This window comes from Amblyomma mixtum, chromosome 9 (genome assembly GCF_055824585.1).
Source record: "Amblyomma mixtum isolate Tamu chromosome 9, ASM5582458v1, whole genome shotgun sequence".
NCBI classification, from domain to species: domain Eukaryota; kingdom Metazoa; phylum Arthropoda; class Arachnida; order Ixodida; family Ixodidae; genus Amblyomma; species Amblyomma mixtum.
Genome location: NC_143020.1, coordinates 18,344,839 through 18,364,731, shown reverse-complemented (window position 1 = coordinate 18,364,731; position 19,893 = coordinate 18,344,839). Strand labels below are relative to the sequence as shown.

The window sequence follows — 19,893 nt, the reverse complement described above, 5'->3', positions numbered from 1 at the left end:
ACAAAGTGGTATTCTCAACTCAACAGTCCTGCCGGCGACCGCCTCTTGTGGCATGTGTTTCATTCCACGGAATGCAAGCCATCCGTCAAAGACTACACCGAGAGTATTCGCCTTGCCATTCGTCTTTCACCAGATGAATTCACTTCGCAAGCTGCCCTTCACTTCTTTCCGAATTATGATTGCTCACCTGCACCTTCTCCAGTCAGTCCCTAACATGAGTCAGTCCCTTTCACGATGGCTGACCTTATAGCTGACATTGAAGACATTCGCCCTGACACTGCACCTGGTCATGACGGTGTACCCTATGCCCGATTTCGGGATCTGGACGTTGAAGCATTGACTTCCCTTCTCAGGATTTTTAACGAAATCTGGACATCGAGTGAAGGGCCATCCGATTGGAAACAATCAATGGTAGTTGCTATACCAAAGCCCGTAAAATCCGCCACAACTCTTGGAGCCCTACGACCGATATCTCTTACCTTAATTATTTGTAAACTGTATGAAAAACTGCTTGTCACTGGAATCTTCTGGTGGCGCGACCATCATCAGAAATATACGACTGCTCAAATTGGTTTCCGACCAAGATACGGAGCTGAGGATCGTCTTGACCGCTTTGCCAACGACGGGATACTTCGCTCATCTCACAGCTGTCTCGTGAGCACAGTGCTAGCAACAGATATCATGAAGGCCTACGACGACTTTCTCCACGCAGCCATTCTCAACACTATGTCATCACTTGGCATGCCCTTCTAGCTATGTCGAGCAGTTAATGCCTTTTTTTCGCAACGGGCATTTGCTATCCGCGTTAATGGTAAACCCAGAGGCCACTTCATTTCTTAGCACGGTGAACCACAGGGCTCAGGTTTAGCCCCTACTCTATTTAAAATTGCATTCATTCCTCTGATACACAGTCTCTCCATCCTTCCTAATGCTCAGGGTCTAGCATATGCAGACTATACCACTCTCTGGTCCACAAATCGCGCAGCTCTGGTGCACTAGGACTCCCTGCAAAATGCCCTCAATCTTCATCACAACTTTCTTGCTGGCACTGGCCTCTCCCTCAACGTCTCCAAATCCTGCTATGTTCATGTGGGCAATAAAGCTGGCCGCCGCATTTTCAAAGCCACTCCGTTCATGCTCACTATTGAAAATGCACCACCCCTTCCTGACAATGCACTACATACCAATCTTTTGGGCCCGCACGCTCATGCTACAGGCCACGACACGGTTTGGTTGTCAGCTATGTGCAAGAGTCCTATAAACACACTTGGCCTCATCTGCAGATAGGCAATCGCTCTGGAGGTGTCCGTTCAGAAACAGAACGTCGACTTCGTACTGTCCTTCAACCTTGGCTCCTATCCCAAGCTCAGTTTCAACAACTTACGAAACGACAGTGGTCCACACTTGACGCACTCAACCACGAAGCCATGCAAGTCATTACTAGCCTACCCTGAGCAACTCCTATTTGTCTGCTTCAGGAGTATGCGCAGTTCAACACACTGGAAGGTTTAATTACCCAGCGACAAACCAATACAGCACCTAAAGTTTCTCTTCGTCCAATGTTCAAGCCTCAACCACCTCCACTGTCGCATTACATCAAAGCCTATTCGTCATAAAAAGTCGGAGTTCTCCTCACCGCCGTTACCACAAGCTTTTACTGCGCATCATCATAGCTGCATTCTTTACACAGATGTCGCCATAACCCCAAAAGGAGGATAAACTGCTTCTATAAGCCGGACACATCCACAACCCTACAGCCAACAAGCCTACTGTACTGACACTTCATCATCTCGTCCTTTGGGGCTGCAAGCGATAATAAATGCCATAGAAGCTTTACCAGACGACTCTCGTTATAATCAGATGCACCTATGTATTTATTCACAAGAAGCTCTGAAGTGTCTAAAGAAAGTCCGTGGTACCGTTCGGGTTTCCCAGGCCATACATGCTGCTTGTAAATCTTACCCGGTGCCTATACTCATCCACTAGGTTCAAGCTCGCACAGATGTCCATAGCATCGCACCTGACATGATATCTCGTGTGACTGACATTTCACAAACTCCACCTGCCTCTTTGCCACCAGATCCACTTCTGACCCATCTAACATCTTCAGCCTCCCTCAGGCAGCGTACACGTGCTCTTATTCCCCCGTGTGCCTACCCCCTTCATCCAACCTATCACACGTGGAGGAGGTCTCTCCGAGGCGGCTGCGGGTCGCAGTGGCCCTTACGACTGCAGTTCGCAACCACTGGCAAAGTGAGAAGATTATTGCGCCGCAAAAATTCCCTCACTGCATGTCACAAAATTCGGCGCATTTTGAAACAAAGAAACAGAACTAGCACCGCGCGGACGCCTCTCACCAGCGCGGTCATAAAACGGGGGAGAAGGAAACCCCTGGAGAGCGACTAGCCTCATGTTTGTGCGGCTGCCCCTTCCACCACCGCTCGCCGGAGGGGATGAGTCAGCCACGACGTCGATTTTTCTAGAATGTCGGAGTCGTTTCGACGAGTTGTTGACCGAAAAGGCCTAGCCTTGCGTGCGCGGACATGTCCCCCTCCTCTGCACTGGCACGCCGGCGGCGGCGACGCACCAGAAATTACGTGAAGCTTCCGACGCGACTCCCGGCTTTTGACCAATGAGGACGCGCGGCCGGCGCGAGAAGGAAAAAGAAGACAGCATGGCCGACACTGCGTGTATGTGCGCGCCTACTTTGGCGCGTAGAACAAACAGACGCGGACCAAGGCTATATAAGGAGGGCGTTGACCGCTGTCAGTTTAGTCCGAGCCACCGTTTCAGCTTCATCGAAGCGCGCCCGCTCGACTCTCGGGAGAACACCACTCGCCCAGGCACGGACCAAGGACCAACGAGACAGCGTGCGCCAGTCTGCGGCACGGCATCGTCGTGGACCTGTCGCAGTGCCCGGTGAAAAAATTGTGTTTTGTTTGTTAATCTCTCTTGTGTTGGTGCACTTTAGGTGCAATATCCATTTTGTAGTGTATTCTCTCTCGAGTTAAACTTTGCGCGAGTCGCATTGGTTTGTTAATCACATTGTACGTGTTTGTACTATTGATTGTGAAATCCTCTGTATCGTCTCATTACTGTATAAACTTTGTTTTGTTTGTGAACCTTTGGCTCCGACCCATTCTCTGGCGTGCAAACGGCGAAAGCTGGGCACCAAACGACCAAAAACCTCTTGTCACGTGGCAGCTGGTCTCCGCTGAGCTTGCCACGCTGAGTCGAGGGCATCTCCTTTGAGTACTAGACCGCTACCCCCACACGCTCTAAGGTGTCTGGGAACGTCACGCAAAAGTGCGTGAAGTTCGGTGACACTGCGAAGCACCCGCTTCCGACACCAATATGCACCACATACTGTGGACATGCCCAGCAACTTCGCTGGTGAGTGCTCGTGTTCTTCAAGAGGCAAGCCTGCCTTGAAACAATGATTTCATTTTGCAGCTGTGGATAACGAGAAACACGCCGTGCGGCACACATAGCGTCACAAATAAATAAATAAATAAATAAATAGGAGTGCATCGCTATCATCCCGCCTACGCCGAAATTCTGCCCCTACCTGTACGGACGACCGTTCAAGGAGGTACGCGAGCGCCACCCATTGTGCTGGTTTGGAAATTCGAAGGAGCCCTCCGCCTGCTTCGCTAGATGGAGCCTGCACCTCGAGGAGTTTGATGTAACCGTTGCTTACAAGTGCGAGCGCAAGCGCTCCAACGCTGACTGCCCTACCTGTACGGACGACCGTTCAAGGAGGTACGCGAGCGCCACCCACTGTGCTGGTCATGGAGGAAAAAAAACTGAGGAGGGAGCGTCCGGCGACAACCTTGAAGCCTAGTCTTAACAAGTAAAGATATAGCAAAAAAAAAGAGAGTGTGTGTCCCCCCGTGATCGCAGCACGTGATAGCGTGCGCTAAAGTCTAGCCCCGCTGCGCGCGCGCATGCGCCGTTTGGAGCGGTAGACTAACTGTAGATCAACTTCCTTGCTGTAGACGCTCGCGCCGCCGGTCGCGCATACGCGCGCACTAAAACATACCGGAATCAAAACATAAAGGACCGGCTCGGAGAGCGAAAAACTGAGGGAGAAAACGACTTCAAAACACTCGGCTTGCGAACGCTGGCCGTGTGACGTCATGCTCCCTCCTTAGTTTTTTTTCCTCCATGGTGCTGGTTTGGAAATTCGAAGGAGCCCTCCGCCTGCCTTGCTAGATGGAGCCTGCACCTCGAGGAGTTTGATGTAACCGTTGCTTACAAGTGCGAGCGCAAGCGCTCCGACGCTGATTGCCTGTCACGAGCCCCTGTAGATGCACCGCCGCCAGACGACGTTGAGGACTGGACTATGAAATCGTCCCTGACGAATTGGCTGCATACCAGTGACGCCGCGTACAACCAGAAGTTGTCCATCTCGGCCATGTCGGTCCATGTCACGGCACAGTTCGCTTTATTTGTAGTAGCCTTGTGTTTTAATGCATCTGTTAGACGCTTCTTTGAGAGTAGAGTAATGTCGCGAATCTTTGTAATGTTTGTTTCTTCATTATTCAAAGCCCCGTCGCGGTAGCGCAGTGGTTACGGTGCTCGGCTGCTTAGTCGAAAGACGCGGGTTGGATCCCGGCCGTGGCGACTGAATTTTGATGGGGGCGAAATTCTAGAGGCCCATGTGCTGTGCGATGTCAGCGCACGTTAAAGAACCCCAGGTGGCCGAAATTTCCGGAGCCCTTCGCTACGGCGTCTCTCATAGCTTGAGTCGCTTTGGGACTTGAGACCCCATAAACCAAATCATCATTCTTCAATGCTGCGGGCACGCTGCTTTGTCGCTTAGTTTGTAATGCAAGATGCGACCGGATTTATCTACATTGATCGCATCCCGGCGAAGCCGAGTCTATGTTCCAGAATGTTCCAGTAACATCGCACGCTTTATCACTAAAGTTCGCTATCAGCTTTAAATTGAGCATGGCCGAGAGCGGTAGCATTTGGCTCGACGACCTTCGAGCTCGCTTATTGCTACAACACAGCCAACTCATTCACGCTTTTCCGGGCTCAAGTCAGCGGGAATAAAAAGTTTCCTTAAAAGCCATGTTCGCTGTCTTCCTTTTCTCTTGACAGCAGTCACCACTATGTGGAAATAAAAAAAAAGCGTTCATAGACGGTTTCCCGCTGAATAATCCTTTTGTCCGGAATTGATGGGTATGAAGTTGCTTAAATCCACTTGCGAACAGCAAAAGATCGGACCTATGTAACATAAAATTGATGCTGATGCCTGCCCTGTAAAAATTCAGGCTCCTTTTAGCATCGTGCCCTTCTTCTAGGACACAGCGTTTGAAGCTAATACGATTCAAAAAGGAGGGGTGATTTGGGCTTGGCGCTGGGCAACAGAAGCTCACAATTTTGCCACACCACACAACAAGCAGCAGCTACCCGCAGTGATTCGCGGGTTGATTGCTAGCAACAAAAGAGTCCAGCTTCTGCATCGAAGGCGGGAGGCACCCATAGGCAGAGGAGTAAATTAATGACTGGGAAAATCATTCATAAAGACGGCTTACTAATGGAATAGAGAAAAACTTACTGTTAATACGTTCTAGAGGCACTAAGGGAAAGAAAATGACCTGGAAGGTCATTTTCACGCAACAGAAATGAACCGAAGGGCGGTTAGACTTCTTGGTGTGCAAGGGAAGCCCACAGAGTGCAGAGTGGCGCTTATACAAGGGAGCCTTACTCGCACCACTAGTGCATTGAGAGAAATTGCTTTTGAGAAAAGCACGCGCTTGAAGATTACACATAATCGGTAGAAATCATCACATTGAGAAATTTTGTGCGATGGGGCGCCCGTTGCGGAAGCAGAACGCTACTCTTTCGCGACAGTGGCCATGATCCACCGAGCGAAAACAGCTGTTCGAAAGTCGAATAGATTTTAAAAATTGCAAGAGAGCCAAGATCTCAAATAGATCTGAACGTCGCCCCTGTTATACATGTATACGTTGAATCGAACCACAGCGTCCGCAAAGCCGAGCAACATCGTCTCGTATCCGCTTCGGAGGAAGAGTTTTACATTAAGTATCGTTTTAAAATTCAGACATTAAGAAAAAGAAATAAGTCAAACAAAGAAAGAATCAGTCAGTTAAGAAAACAATAAATGAATAATTTCTTCAATGAATTAATCAGTTAAGCATTCAATCATTTGCTCAGTGGCGGAGCACGCTAACGATTCAGCCACCCCAGCGGTTAGACATGCACCCCAAATTGCATATGCAGTGCTCAGGATTGCTGGCGAAAAGTCCTCGAGTGGCTTGAATTTTGAGCCTTGTACACACGCCGCCCAATACGAACCGCATAACAATACAGGTATAGTGTTGTGCAGCAAAACCATGAGCAACATGCCATATTATGAAAACAAATTATACATAAGAGAAATTGCAATACATCGCAATATATTGCAATATATCGCATCACCCAAACTACATTTGAGCTTAAAATCCATTGCAGGGAAGGCATAGCGCATTCCTGAGCGGCTAGCAAAGGGAAGCGATATCCTCCACTTTTGAGACGTACTGAACAGGAGTGGTGCCTACACAGGTGTCCTGCTCTAGCAGGACACCTAAATAAGCAAATACGTAACAATGTATTTACGGCACGAGCTAATAATCTCCTCTAAGCACTCTTTATTTTAGACAAACGTCGCGTCCCTTTGTTTGTTTAGCCCAAACTTGGGGCTAAATAGAACACAATCATGACGTCTAAAACCTGTTCTCACCCTCCCGTCGTCGCATGAGTCGTCCCAGCGCCGCACCTTACCAAAGAGTTCGATAGAAATTCGCAGCCGACAACGCGGATACAACTCGGAGGGAAGGTTCGCACACTTTGTCCAGAGGTTCGGCTTCGTTTCCGGTATCATGTACGCCGCGGTTCCTGAATAATTTTCCATGATTCTCCCGACATTAAGCATTAACAATAATCTGTAATTATTATGCAGACACAACCTGATCTTGAAGCGCTATGATTTTTGCAAGGGGTAAAGAAAATATTTTTCTTTTACTACCTTGCTTTTATGTAGAAATATAAAACTGAAAGAAAAAGGCAAAGGGAACTTCCTACTGAAACCATGGTATGGCAACTAGCCCTTAGTGCTCCCTGTCCGCTAGGCATGTTGCTCGTAGCTCCTTTTCTAAGAAGCCCAACCGTTACATCGACCAATGTGAATTTCTGTAGCCTTAAAGAACCCCACCCCTTTTATGCCCACACATGGACAAAAGACTTGTAAAAGGACAACTCAGGGTAGTAAGCTTGGCTTGTCGGGACACGTCAGCGCCAAAGACGTTCAAGCTATAAATTTGTAAAGCCAACAAAACAGCGATGATCCTCATGGAAAAGCCTTCGACATGAAGCTGCCGTCGCATGTTTGTGCAGTGAATGGGGAGGCCGGAGCGAGCATGTGTATATGAAGATGTATAACCTACTGCCTTTATATCGAATGTTTTGTTGTTTTTGACGACATTTTGCTTCTGAGCTCGTTGCGCGATTTTTTTCATTTAAGCCTCTTTTAGATTCTCCAATTTATAAACACGCCCACAGGCTCAATTTAAACACAACCTCGTTTCCTAAAAACAGATTCATTCGCCACTGATTAGTAAAAAAATGATCAAAAGACACTTTGGTAGCTAGCGCTCTCGTGTTCAGATGTGCTCGGCGAGCGAAGGCTATCTCGAACAAAATAAATGGCTCACTGCAAGGACGAAAGGCCAGAAAATTACTGCTATGGATTTGAGCGTTTCAGCGTTCATTATGTGAAGTGTGGATGTCGGCTGTAAAGATGCGTGTTCAGTTGGAGAGCTGTCTAAAGATGGTAATTGAACAATGAAAAGGTGTATTATCCTTTATATGTTTTGCCACGAGCTTCGTACACAGATTTATGGCACTGCATAATTCCACAGTCTACCCGGACGCAATAATAACTCCCGTGTGGCCGGTTGCGGCCAACTCCATTTCGGAGCAAGGCCTAGAAACGTGTCTCGATAGATCGCACTTTGGGGCAAAGGAATAAAAAATAAGAAATCCTGTTCTCTGTACTCTCTTGAACTGCATTTCACGACAACTTTTATTTGAAATGTACAAAAAGGTAGAAAGGAGAAACAAGCCTTATCTTGTGAGACAGCTGCTTATGCACGCTGTTTCACCTAAGATGTTCGGCAGTTCTTAAAAATAGGCTTTTTAATGAGAAGTCCGGTTTTTTTTTCTTCATAGCGGTGTCAACGCTCTAGCGCGTCAGAATAAAGCAAGATCTTGCTAAATGGCTGGTTAAATACATAGTAATTACTTTTGAACTATTACTCTTATTATCCTTATTAATGAAATGCTTGTAGTCAACCATAAGTAATGGCCATATAGGTTTTTAAATTTTCAAAAACGTAAATACCCTGGGAGCTGTGGCCCGTCAAAATTTTGGTTTTTGCCGATATGCGGGCACTGGAGGGGTTGCTTTGCCTGCAAGCTTCTCGGAAGCGCATGTATTGCTGGCGGGAAAATTATGGTGCGCGCAAAGGGCTAAGCGAGGTATTTTTGACTGGGTCTGTACTGCAGCATCACCTCCAGACACTGCAGCACTTAGTTTTCCGCTTGCGAGCGTCCGTAGGGGCCAGGAGAGGAACGTCGGCGTTGGGGTGAACTAGACAGTCGACGCAGGGGGGACCGGGAGGGGCTGACGCGAGGAATCCACCTCTCGACTGTAGCACTGTGCTGGGCTGGAGGGGGCGTGAAGTGGCTTGGCTGTTCGTCGTCGCGGGGGGAGCTTAGAGGACGGTATGTGCTACGACGGGACCAATAATGGCGACAGTGACGGGAGATGTGGCCAGTGCGGTGACAGAGGAAACAAATGGGCCTGTCGTCGGTTGTCCGCCAATCGCTAGGGTTTCGTCGACGTAGATTGAAGTGCGAAGGTCGCCTAGGGGCAATAGCAGTGATTTCGGCTGGTGGTGAAGGCTGTATGGGGCTGACGGGCTGGAGACCAAGGTTTGCATGCTCTTGACGGACGACGGCTTGTACCAGCGAGATGTTGGGCAAGTGGTTGTCGCCATCACGTAGATGCAGGGTAGCAGGGGACATAACTTCGGGTTCGCGTCGGATGGTGCGGGTCACATTTTCTCGAGGCGCTGGAGTTTCCCGATGCTGCAGGTCTTCACATGAGGAAGTCGCAGCCGTGTTGGGGAGGCTTGTGTACGGCTGGCTAATACGCCTGCTTTTGGCTTCCTCGAAGCGTCGACATTCGTTATTAATTCCCTCGACTGTAGTGCAGTTTTTGTATACGAGCAAGCTGAAGGCATCGTCGGCGATTCCCTTCAACACGTGGCCCACTTTGCCAGATTCGGGCATGTTGACGTCAACTTTGTGGCAGAGGGCCAACACGTCCTGAATATACGAAACATAGGACTGCGTAGAAGCCTGAGCTCGGGAGGCAAGGTCCCTCTGAGCGGGAAGCGTTCGGCCGAGCGGCCGTCCAAACAGTTCGCGCAGTTTCTGCTTGCACACGTCCCAGCTGGTCAGATCGTCTTCGTGGAACCCATGCCAGACCCGGGCGGTGTCTTTTAGGTGGCGCCATTTGGCGCTATGTGACCATAATTTGTTGGGCCACGGCGCCAAGGGTAACTGCGCTGTCGAAACTCTAAAAATTATACGAACATAACTTACGGTGGCCTGCATGCTTCTGATAAGGTGAGAGTACAAATTAATGGCTAAAACTTAGCAGCTCAATGTTAGTTAACCGCACTGCTAGCTAGCACGTCTTAACTCTAATCGGGTGCGCTACATCGCTGACAGTCCTATTCCGAAAAAGCTCTCTTCTAACTCGAAAAGGCTATTTTTAAAATTGCCGACGATTTCGCTACATCCTACTGCAAAATTTGAGCGCAGCTCAGCAGCTGTTCCAGCTTTTCGATAGATGGTGGCAAAGAATTTGACGGCGGCGGTGGCAAGCCTCTGCTTCCGCGGCACCCACCTCTGGAGTCTGGCGGCGATGGCACTGGGCCTCTGTTGTGGCAGCTCGTTTAGCAGCAGTGGCAGACGAAGGACTTCCACCGGTTGCATCACTCATGGCTCAGAAAGAACTGGCACAGAATAAACTATATATATAGGCGGGCGGTTCGCAGTGACAAGCGGCGGCGGCTATGCGTTTCGGCTCGGGCGGTGCACATATCGAGATCCGCCGCCACCGATCCGACGCTTTGACTACTGCCGCACAGGGGTGGCATTGGAGGAGGAGCGAAGAGAGCGATTAAGTGATCTGGAGGTCCCGGGAGATGTCGCCAGGAGCGCGCGCAACTAGCGAAGCGCACTGCCCCGGCTGCTGAGCTGGTTACAATGGACAACGGCGACGCCGCGAAATGCAGGAACGGGCGCCAAAGAGCTGCGTTCTGAAATTGCGGAACGTCTTAAGGCCCATCTCCATGCACGCGTCCGAGGCGCACGAGCGCAGCGCCTACGCGTACCAGCGTACGCCGGAGCCGGTCTGCGCATGCGCGACGCGCAGACGCGAGCTGGCGCTGGCGCTTGGCAAATATCTGTCCATGTCAGATATTCGCGCCTCGCTAGCGCCGGCGCCGAAAGTGGCCGCTGGTTTGCGGTCGGTGTAACCAATCAGAGAACGCAGTTCTCTCGGCATCCGGTACGGCCCTTCGCGCCGTTTGCTTCGCCGAGCCGAGCTGAACGCGGTAGCAGCCCTTATAAAAATGGTCTATAGACTTTCTATAGACTTTTTACAGACTCTATAGACATCCTATAGACTGTTACTTTTGTCTATAGACAGTCTATAGAAAATCTATAGACTAAAGTCTATAGCTGTCTCAATTTCCTTTTGTCTATAGACTGTCTATAGACTCTCTATAGACTGAAGTCTATAGCTGCGTCAATTTCCTTTAGTCTATAGACGGTCTATAGATTCTATATAGACTTAAGTCTATAACTACCTCAATTTCCTTTCGTCTATAGACGGTCTATAGACACTCTGTAGACTAAAGTCTATAGCTGGCTCAATTTCCTTTTGTCTATAGACGGTCTATAGACTATCTATAGACTAAGGTCTATAGCTGTCTCAGTTTCCTTTCGTCTATAGACGGTCTATAGACTCCCTATAGACTGAAGTCTATAACTACCTTCATTTCCTTTCGTCTATAGACGGTCTATAGACTCGCTATAGACTAAGGTCTATAGCTGCCTCAATTTCCTTTTGTCTATAGACTCTCTATAGACTAAAGTCTATAACTGCTTCAATTTCCTTTCGTCTATAGACGGTCTATAGACTCGCTATAGACTAAGATCTATAGCTGCCTCAATTTCCTTTTGTCTATAGATTCTCTATAAACTAAAGTCTATAACTGCTTCAATTTCCTTTCGTCTATAGACGGTCTATAGACTCGATATAGACAAAGGTCTATAGCTGCCAAAATTTCCTTTTGTCTATAGACGGTCTATAGACTCTCTACAGACCAAGGTCTATAGTTGCCTCAATTTCTTTTTGTGTATAGTAGAGCACTGCACGGGCCTCAATTTGAGGCCCAAGCCCGGCCCGGGCCCGAGACCTGAAGCCCGAGCCCGGCCCAGGCCCGCGGCTTCAAGCCCGGGCCCGGCCCAGGCCCGCTAACTGATCGCTCTAGCGGGCCCGGCCCGGCCCGTGAATCCCGGAGTGAAGCCCAGCCCGGGCCCGGCCCGGCCCGTTTCACAGTAACGCTTGAGGTATACTGCTCGCTCTGAGCAAGTAGACTGCAACTAGATCCATAAGGAACCGGCCGACAAAGGTTCTGGAACCACAGTTTGGCTCGCAGAAAGTTGCTTCTTTTTAACCGAGAAGGAAGTGATTAAGAGTAGTGCTCGCCAGGCCCGTCTTTTGGACAGCGATCTCGTGTAGGTGCGCAAAGATAAACTCTGAAGTTCTGAGAGCCAAATAAAAAGGGCTGCATACGCAGGTAATAGACTACTTCGCACTCCCCCATGATTTTAATCAGTTATATTTTGCCGCCCGCGAAGTATAAACTTTAAAGCTGCCAAGCAAGCAGTGGGGTGACATTTTTTTAGTGAACGTAATCTCACAGGTTGAACTCATAGCCGAAGTGGACGCCTTTAAGCAGAAAGTAAAAGTTAAAAGGCTTGAGTATTTAACAGTGCGTGTTGGAGGACTATAAGCGCCCTAAACTAATATGTTCTTCCCGAATGCATTTTTAATAGTGGATAGACATGTTTTGGGATGACGAACGATCAATGGGCATTCAAGACCGGTTGAATTGTACTCTTACAGGTGGAGCAGAAAATAACGCGTGAACCACGTGATAACTTACACGGCAAAACACCTGTCATGACAACCAGGCTGAAGAAGCAAGGAGGGGTAGATGTGGTTATGAGATGAGACAAACTCTCGCGAGCTTTTGTGGCTATTTTATTTATAAGACGTTCCGGTCAGCTGGTCAAAAAGAAAACCAGACGTGCTCTAGTTTGGGAATTTTCTCACATGAGAGAAATATAGCTTGAAAATAAAAGCTATGTTTTTGGGGCTTAAGGACCCAAGGGGACTCAGGCTGTGACAGACACTGAAGCAGAGGGCTCCGGATCATTTCGACCACCTCTGTTTCTTCAACGAGCAATGATACCACAAAGTACATGGCTGCCGTGCTTGCCGCCTAAATAGAAATGCGGCCCCCAAGGCTAGGAGCAAAGCCTGGTTCCCCGGCTCAGTAATCAAGCGCCTTGACCACTAAGCCACGGCGGCGTGGAAATAAGGAAATAGATAAGTCAACGAATAAAGCTTAGTTTTTAATCTGAGCGCGTACTATAACTCACAGCTCATTCGTGTCGCTGCTCCAATGCCGCAGTTGTGTACTTCACTCTGCAATAGTGAATGAATAGTCGGACACCAGCCGTTTCTGTACTGACCCAAGCCCGGCTCGGGTCCGTAGATTTAAGCCCGAGCCCGGCCCGGGCCCGCAACTTCAGGCCCGGGCCCGGCCCAGGCCCGGCACAACCAATCATATCCGGGCCGGGCCCGGGCTTTCGGGCCGGCCCGAGCCCGTGCAGTGCACTAGTGTATAGACGTTCTATAGACCAAAGTCTATAGCTGGCTCAGTTTTCTTTCATCTATAGATGGTCTATAGACTGTCTATTGACTAAGGTCTATAGCTGCCTCAATTTCCTTTTGTCTATAGATTCTCTATAGACTAAAGTCTATAACTGCTTCAATTTCCTTTCGTCTATAGACGGTCTATAGACTCGATATAGACAAAGGTCTATAGCTGCCAAAATTTCCTTTTGTCTATAGACGGTCTATAGACTCTCTACAGACCAAGGTCTATAGTTGCCTCAATTTATTTTTGTGTATAGACGTTTTATAGACCAAAGTCTATAGCTGGCTCAGTTTTCTTTCATCTATAGATGGTCTATAGACTGTCTATTGACTAAGGTCTATAGCTGCCTCAATTTGCTTTCGTCTGTAGACGGTCTATAGACTCTCTATAGACTACGGTCTATAGCTGCTTCAATTTCCTTTCGTCTATAGACGGTCTATAGACTCCCTATAGACTACAGTCTACAACTACCTCAATTTTCTTTCGTCTATACACTGTACACTATAGATAGTCTGCTGTCTATAGACCAGTCTATAACAATCCTAATTTTATCTAACAATGTTCGATACATTGACTTTCGACTAAGTATAGAACAATGTCAATTTATTTTTGCACTGCATGCTGTGGGGACCTGAATCTGGTGACCGCAACTATGTCGGGTGTCCTCCACCTCCTTCGCTATTACGGAAATTATAAAAGTATTGCTTGAGGACATTACAACACCCTCCTGTATATAGTTTTCAGGAGCCTTGACAAGCTCCTTTTCGTTATATCGTGACGTATATTGCCAATACAATTAAATATTTAATGCTAACAAGTAAGCCGAGGAAAGGCAGCCGTTCTTGGAGTAAGGGCGCCGCAAACTGTACTACATCGAATGAATACGCTGTCCCTTAAAGGAATCGCTCGACACAATTCCATTCCATCTTTCGATTGATACTGTCCAACGCGCTGAAATCAGAAACATTTCATCAAAGCTTGTACATTTCTCTTTAAAACGTGCTTAAAATAAAGAGGGAAAGACGGGTATGAGAATTCAAGGAAGCGCCCATCCCTTAGAAACACCTCAGAATAGTCTCAAAGAGCCTGGTCATCTGTGCGATTAACATCTCCCATCTATACCTTTGCAGTTTGTATTCACCGACGCAACAATCACAAGTGCACCGACGCAACAATCACAAAGCCAGTATTTTTTCGTTCCTACCCTTGCACCTGTTACTTCGGAGCAGATGACACGCTGATGTCGAGCATATCAGTTTTCTAAACACGAACGCACGCTAAAAAGACGTTATGCTATGCAACATTATAATTATTATTTGATAATTGTACCACATACTATTCGGTAGGAGATGCGGCGCGTATACGGTGAAGCAGTTAGATTTCGGTTCTGTTTTCACGTAAACAATAAGGTTTTTAGAGGGTAAGCGAAGAATTTACGCTTATAAACCAATTGCATTCTGTGGTCTTGGATATCAGATAAGCTGCACACGGCAAGAGTGCGAGCGATAAAGATGAGACCGTGAAATGGGTTTCTGTTTCACCTTTTACCGTTTTACCGCGAGACGGCGGAAAATCATTCGGGCTGCAAACAACCCTGTGCGTGGCTGCGTCGGTGGCGTCGACGTTTTTTTCGCGGATTACGTTTTCTTCAAAATCCAGCTTCATCGTCCGCTTACGGTAAGTCTATACGTTTATATTTTATTCATTTGGTCTCCTAAACAACTCTAAGCAGAGCTGTGTGTGCAGAACAGATTATGTGCGCAGTGAGAAACGTCCTATCTTCGTTTCTAAGGCGGAAGCCATCGGGTTCTCGACTAATGCCGCTTATCTCTGTGCCGCTGTCTTTACTAACGCGCGGAAAGGCAGTCTGTGCGATGCCCTTGATGATAAGCCGCTCCTCGCGAGCTGTCTACTAAGTTTTTCGTGTTTCAAGGTAGATGCGCGGCCAGAAATGTCGTTTAGCCTGTGAATGACGGCCGAAATGGAACTGTGCGTTAGTTAGCGCCGTGTGAGCTCAATTTACTTTGCACCTCTGAAAACGTACTGTACTTACATACACTCTCGTTCTGTGGTGGATTACGTTCATTTTCTTATCTTTGTGTTATCGCCTGTGTGGACCTTGGAGTGCTGTTCTTTTTGAGGTGTGCATTTCTTGCTACGTATAGACGCTCGCTCGGTGCGCGTCGTGGACGCCGACGTTTCAGCAAAGGTGTCTTGTAACTCTACACACTGGAGCGCGAGACGTTTGTTAAAGTTGTAGACAAGCGGCGCTGGAGGAATGCTTATAGTGTGATGGTATAAAATTCATTGCCGGCGCGAATGGCCGGCGTGCTCAAACACCGCGAAGAACCCACGAGCTCCATCCCGTCTCCCCTTCGTTGCACACGTACGGATTCCTCTATGTCTGTCATCAGAGCCGTTGGCCGCCGCCGCTGGCTGGCGGGCACTTGAAAGCTGGGTAAAGGTCGGCTCGACAAGAGGTGGCTTACATTTCGTTCCGATTGGTTCGTTCATGAATCCCGCTCACGCTTGCTCAGATTTCTAGAATACCATTTGCGCGAGAGGCAAAGTATGTGTTTCTGATTTCAGACTGTTACGTTACGAAAACGCCGATGTAATTCGCCGCTTATTTGCGCCTAAAATTAAATTAAGCTCTCGTGTTATTATAGCTGCGCCTGTTGAAGGCGTTAATTGTTTCATTGAAATACTTCCTACTTTGAGCGCGTTCAATGCTTTAGTTGATTTTTCTAGCAGCGTTGGGTTAGGCTACCTCAATGCAAGAAACACATCTCTTTACTGCGCTTTTGGGTCTGCACTTGAAGGAAAAACTAAGTGAATTTCAGACGGTATTTTATCGTGACAGTAATTTGTTGTCTCAAACTCGCGACTGCTTTTGAAACGGCATAGCTGCAGCCTCTGTGTGCTGTATGAGTTTTCTGAATAATGAGCGCGGCATGGAAGCGCTGCAACCCGCTTGTTTCTAAGATCGCGCGCAGATGTATGAGTATGCTGTTCCATCTCTGTGCTTCAAGTTATAGACGCAAACCTGTGGTGAACTGGTTGCTTTTCTGCCTGCTGGTTTTGTATTGCTTGTGCCCGTTTGAGTATCGGCTTACGTACACCCGGCCAAATCTTTAACTGGCTCTGGTGTTGCATCGATAAATGCACCTTGTAAAAAAGGTGCCTTTTGGCTACACTGCTGCCATATTCATGTTGTAATTTGACACCTGAGGTGGCATTTCATAGTTTCTTTTTGTTAATATAACGTTTGAGTGGAGTACTTGCGTGTTTAGATCAAAGTTATCAGAAATATTCATCGTCTGCCGCTACGAACAGCCGAAACAAGCGGAATACGCAGCTACATTCCCGGCAATGCTCAGGAAGATTGCCATAATGATCTTTTAGGGAGTTACGGTGTTCACCAAGCCTAACGTTGAGGCATCGCCCCGTTTGTCCTACATAGACAGCTCCGCAGGACAACGGTAGTTTGTACACTACACCCAAGCTGCAGGGAACAAACGGGGCGCGGTGCCTAACGGTGCATCCGCGCTTTTTTCGCTTATCTCCAACACCTTCTTGCCTGTTTCGTATCTGAGAGCATAAACTGCTCAGCTTGCTTGGCCCGGAAAAAACCACCTGGACGCCGTAGCGGCTCCCTACCTTCTTTAACCCATGTGCCATTCTATGCACGTAGGGCACCACGCCGACTTTTTGCCGCTCCCTTCCAACGTCTTGGGATTTTTGTGCACTTTTAATCCAGCGCACTAGTTTGCCGCACGTCATCGAGATGACATGCATGGGATACCAGGTGGTTTTTTCCGGGCCAAGCAAGCTGAGCAGTTTATGCTCTCAGATACGGAACAGGCAAGAAGGTGTTGGAGATAAGCGAAAAAAGCGCGGATGCACCGTTAGGCACCGCGCCCCGTTTGTTCCCTGCAGCTTGGGTGTAGTGTACAAACTACCGTTGTCCTGCGGAGCTGCTATGTAGGACAAACGGGGCGATGCCTCAACGTTAGGCTTGGTGAACACCGTAACTCCCTAAAAGATCATTATGGCAATCTTCCTGAGCATTGCCGGGAATGTAGCAAAAAAGAAGAGCAGAAGGGGAAAACTTGTAAACCGATTTTTTCTAGTACTGTCATACTTTTCAGACATCGAGATCAGCGTGTACGCGAGATAATGGAGGCATACCATATTAGGAAATGTCGGAATCCGTGTATCAGTGAGCCCTCTGTTAACTTGGCAGACTGTGAAATCGATTTTTTAGCCTCAGCGTTGCATTGAATTCCTTTTTTGATAATGGTTTTTTAACGGAATACGCAGCAATGGTTCTGGTGGCGCATTTGCACTTCCTCTGGGTAAACGACTTGTCCGCCATGAAAGGAGTGGTAGTTTACCCAGAGGATGAGGCCATATGGACCAGATTCATTGCCGCGTCTGCCGCTTGTTTCAGCTGTTCGTAGTGGCAGACGAATATTTCTGATAACGTTGATATAAATACGCAAGTACTGCACTCAAACATTCTATGAACAAAAAGGAACCACGAAATGACATTTCACACGTCAAATTACGTCATGAATATGCCATCAGTGTAGCCGAAAGGCACTTTTTTACAAGGTGCATTTAGCGATGCAACACCCGAGCCAGTTAAAAATTTGGCCGAGTATACCAGGCTTCACGCAGGGTATTTTGAAGCGCTTCTTCTATAGCGGTTATAAGAATAGATGCTGCAATATTCTCCTTTTTGGATCCCTGTGTAAGGTGCACTGAATCTGTATTTTATGGAGGTGGCATTCTTAACAGCTCCTTGCGAGTCAATGCAGATATGTGGCAGAATTGTTCAAAGTCTTCTGTTACAAATAATGTAAAAGGATTGCCATACAGAAATCAGTATCAGTACTGAATTCAGAGTAGAGTGCTCCAGGGATTATGGGTCTTTGTTACAATGTTTTATGAAGACACTTATAATCTGTAGTGTATTTACTGAAATGAATGCGCCGGCATAATAGCTCAGTGGCGACCTGAAAGATGCTGGTTCGATTCCGGCCTAGGCGGTCCCATTTTAATAGAGGCAAAATGCTAAAGGCCTGTGTACTCTGCACAGGTGGCCGAAATTATTCCGCGGCCTTTCACTTCAGCGTCTCGTAGCCTGTGTCGCCTTGGGTCTTTGAACCCCATAAAACCAAACCAAAAGATCAAGATTGCCTTTCTAGAATGGCATAGCCAGGATATGCCTTGCATTGTAAAGCACATGTGTAGAGATGGAATGGGAATTTTTTTTCAGTTCCTCTGTTATTTTTTTCCTTTGTGCTGTACAGGTGAACACACCCGGATGATTGACTGCAGACAACAGACCGCAAGAATGCTTCTGAGGAAACTAGCCGGACTGTTACTTTCAACATTTATGTTACTGTGGTGCATTCTTATGGTCCATGTATTGCATATTCCCAGCCGGAATAGCTTGGAAATAAAACTAAATTTGTAAGTATATTGATTGTGTCATTTGTGAACTCTGTCTGGTGACATTTTTCAACGGTTGTAGACTGTCTATAGGCAGTTTATAGATAATGGTCTACTAATAGTTTCGTAGACAGAGGTCTATAGACTGTCTATAGACAATGGTCTATAGCACTGCCAGGCCACACACCTGTGGAAGTCTATAGACAGTCTATAGACATGTCTACTGGACCAGTAGACTTTTGTCTGTAGACTGTCTATAGACAGTAATCTACAGGAAGTCTATGGCCATAAGTCTATAGGTCGTCTATAGTCCGTCTATAGACAAGTGTCTATAGACGGTCTATAGACAACTCTATAGGAAATGTATGACCATAAGTCTATAGATCGTCTATAGACTGTCTATAGACCTGTGTCTATAGACTTCCTATGGACCTATAGACTTTCAGTAGACATTTGTCTATAGACTGTCTATAGACAAAAGTCTACTAAAAGTGTATGGCCATAAATCTATAGACTGTCTATAGACCAGTCTAAAGGATTTGTCTATAGACAGTCTATAGACTTCATAGACTAAAGTCTATAGACAGTCTATGGACTTTCTATAGAAATTTTTATAAGGGAGCGACAGGCCATCGAGTTGTATATGTTTTCCGACGCTTGTCGCGGTGCGGCGCTGGGCGCGTAAGAGCTGCGCTGGTGCGCCTCGGATGTGTCCATGGAGATGGGCCTTTAGGTGAAACACCCAGTAGCACGTAGCGGCCGCTAATACTTTCGTTTCTAAAAAGTTACTGTGGCAATACTCCTCATTTAGTTCACGTTTCCAACGGCTAAAGTTCAACGCAATAACGCAATGGTGGTTTATTTGTATTCAGTGGAATTTCAAGGCTTGGATCCGTCGCGGGTTTTCCGGACACTCGTGGCCGGAAAAGAAGACTCCAGAACGAGCATACAGGTGGACAATGCTTTCTTCTCAAGACACAAATATGCGACAGGTGATGCAAGACCATTCTGCGCTGTCACCAAAACTATCGGCAAACATTATCAGCAACAGGTGCTTAACAGGTTACGTTTTTACATTTGTACGTTATGTATCTCGCCATGTGGAATTCGTCCTGCAATGTTTTCTTAATGTGCAAGCAAGTGTTCTTTTATTTTGCAGTGTTTTGTTGTGGCACCTTTTCTCTTGTTATTAAAAAAAATTAAGGGGAATGTTGACTGGAAGCAGGAAAATTTAAGTTCTCTGTGGAGTGGTTTGTCCGCACGTTTGTTTAACAAGCACTTGCGCATAAGCCAGCTTGCGACCAGTGGCGGCGCTCGAGCAAACACCATCTGC

General features: G+C 47.4%; 1 protein-coding gene and 1 long non-coding RNA gene across 3 annotated transcripts; one reads left to right on the top strand and one right to left on the bottom strand.

The window, feature by feature from the left end:
* Window positions 1–8,601: 8,601 nt before the first annotated feature.
* On the bottom strand, window positions 8,602–9,693 carry LOC149328421 (uncharacterized). The gene has a single exon (XM_089558995.1). It carries the CDS (start codon window positions 9,691–9,693, stop codon window positions 8,602–8,604), a length of 1,092 nt encoding a protein of 363 aa, XP_089415121.1.
* Window positions 9,694–14,579: 4,886 nt separating this feature from the next.
* LOC149328420 (uncharacterized) lies at window positions 14,580–19,551 on the top strand. 2 transcript variants are annotated; one of them, XR_016285566.1, is made up of 3 exons: window positions 14,580–14,777; window positions 18,419–18,581; window positions 19,433–19,551. It is a non-coding gene; the product is annotated as an uncharacterized LOC149328420 (long non-coding RNA). The 2 variants fall into 2 exon arrangements; XR_016285567.1 differs by lacking the exon at window positions 19,433–19,551 and having other exon boundaries at window positions 18,419–18,588.
* Window positions 19,552–19,893: the final 342 nt, after the last annotated feature.

Coding starts and splice junctions, on each gene's coding strand:
- LOC149328421 (XM_089558995.1), bottom strand. CDS start 9,693: ATGCAGGCCACCGTAAGTTATGTTCGTATAATTTTTAGAGTTTCGACA.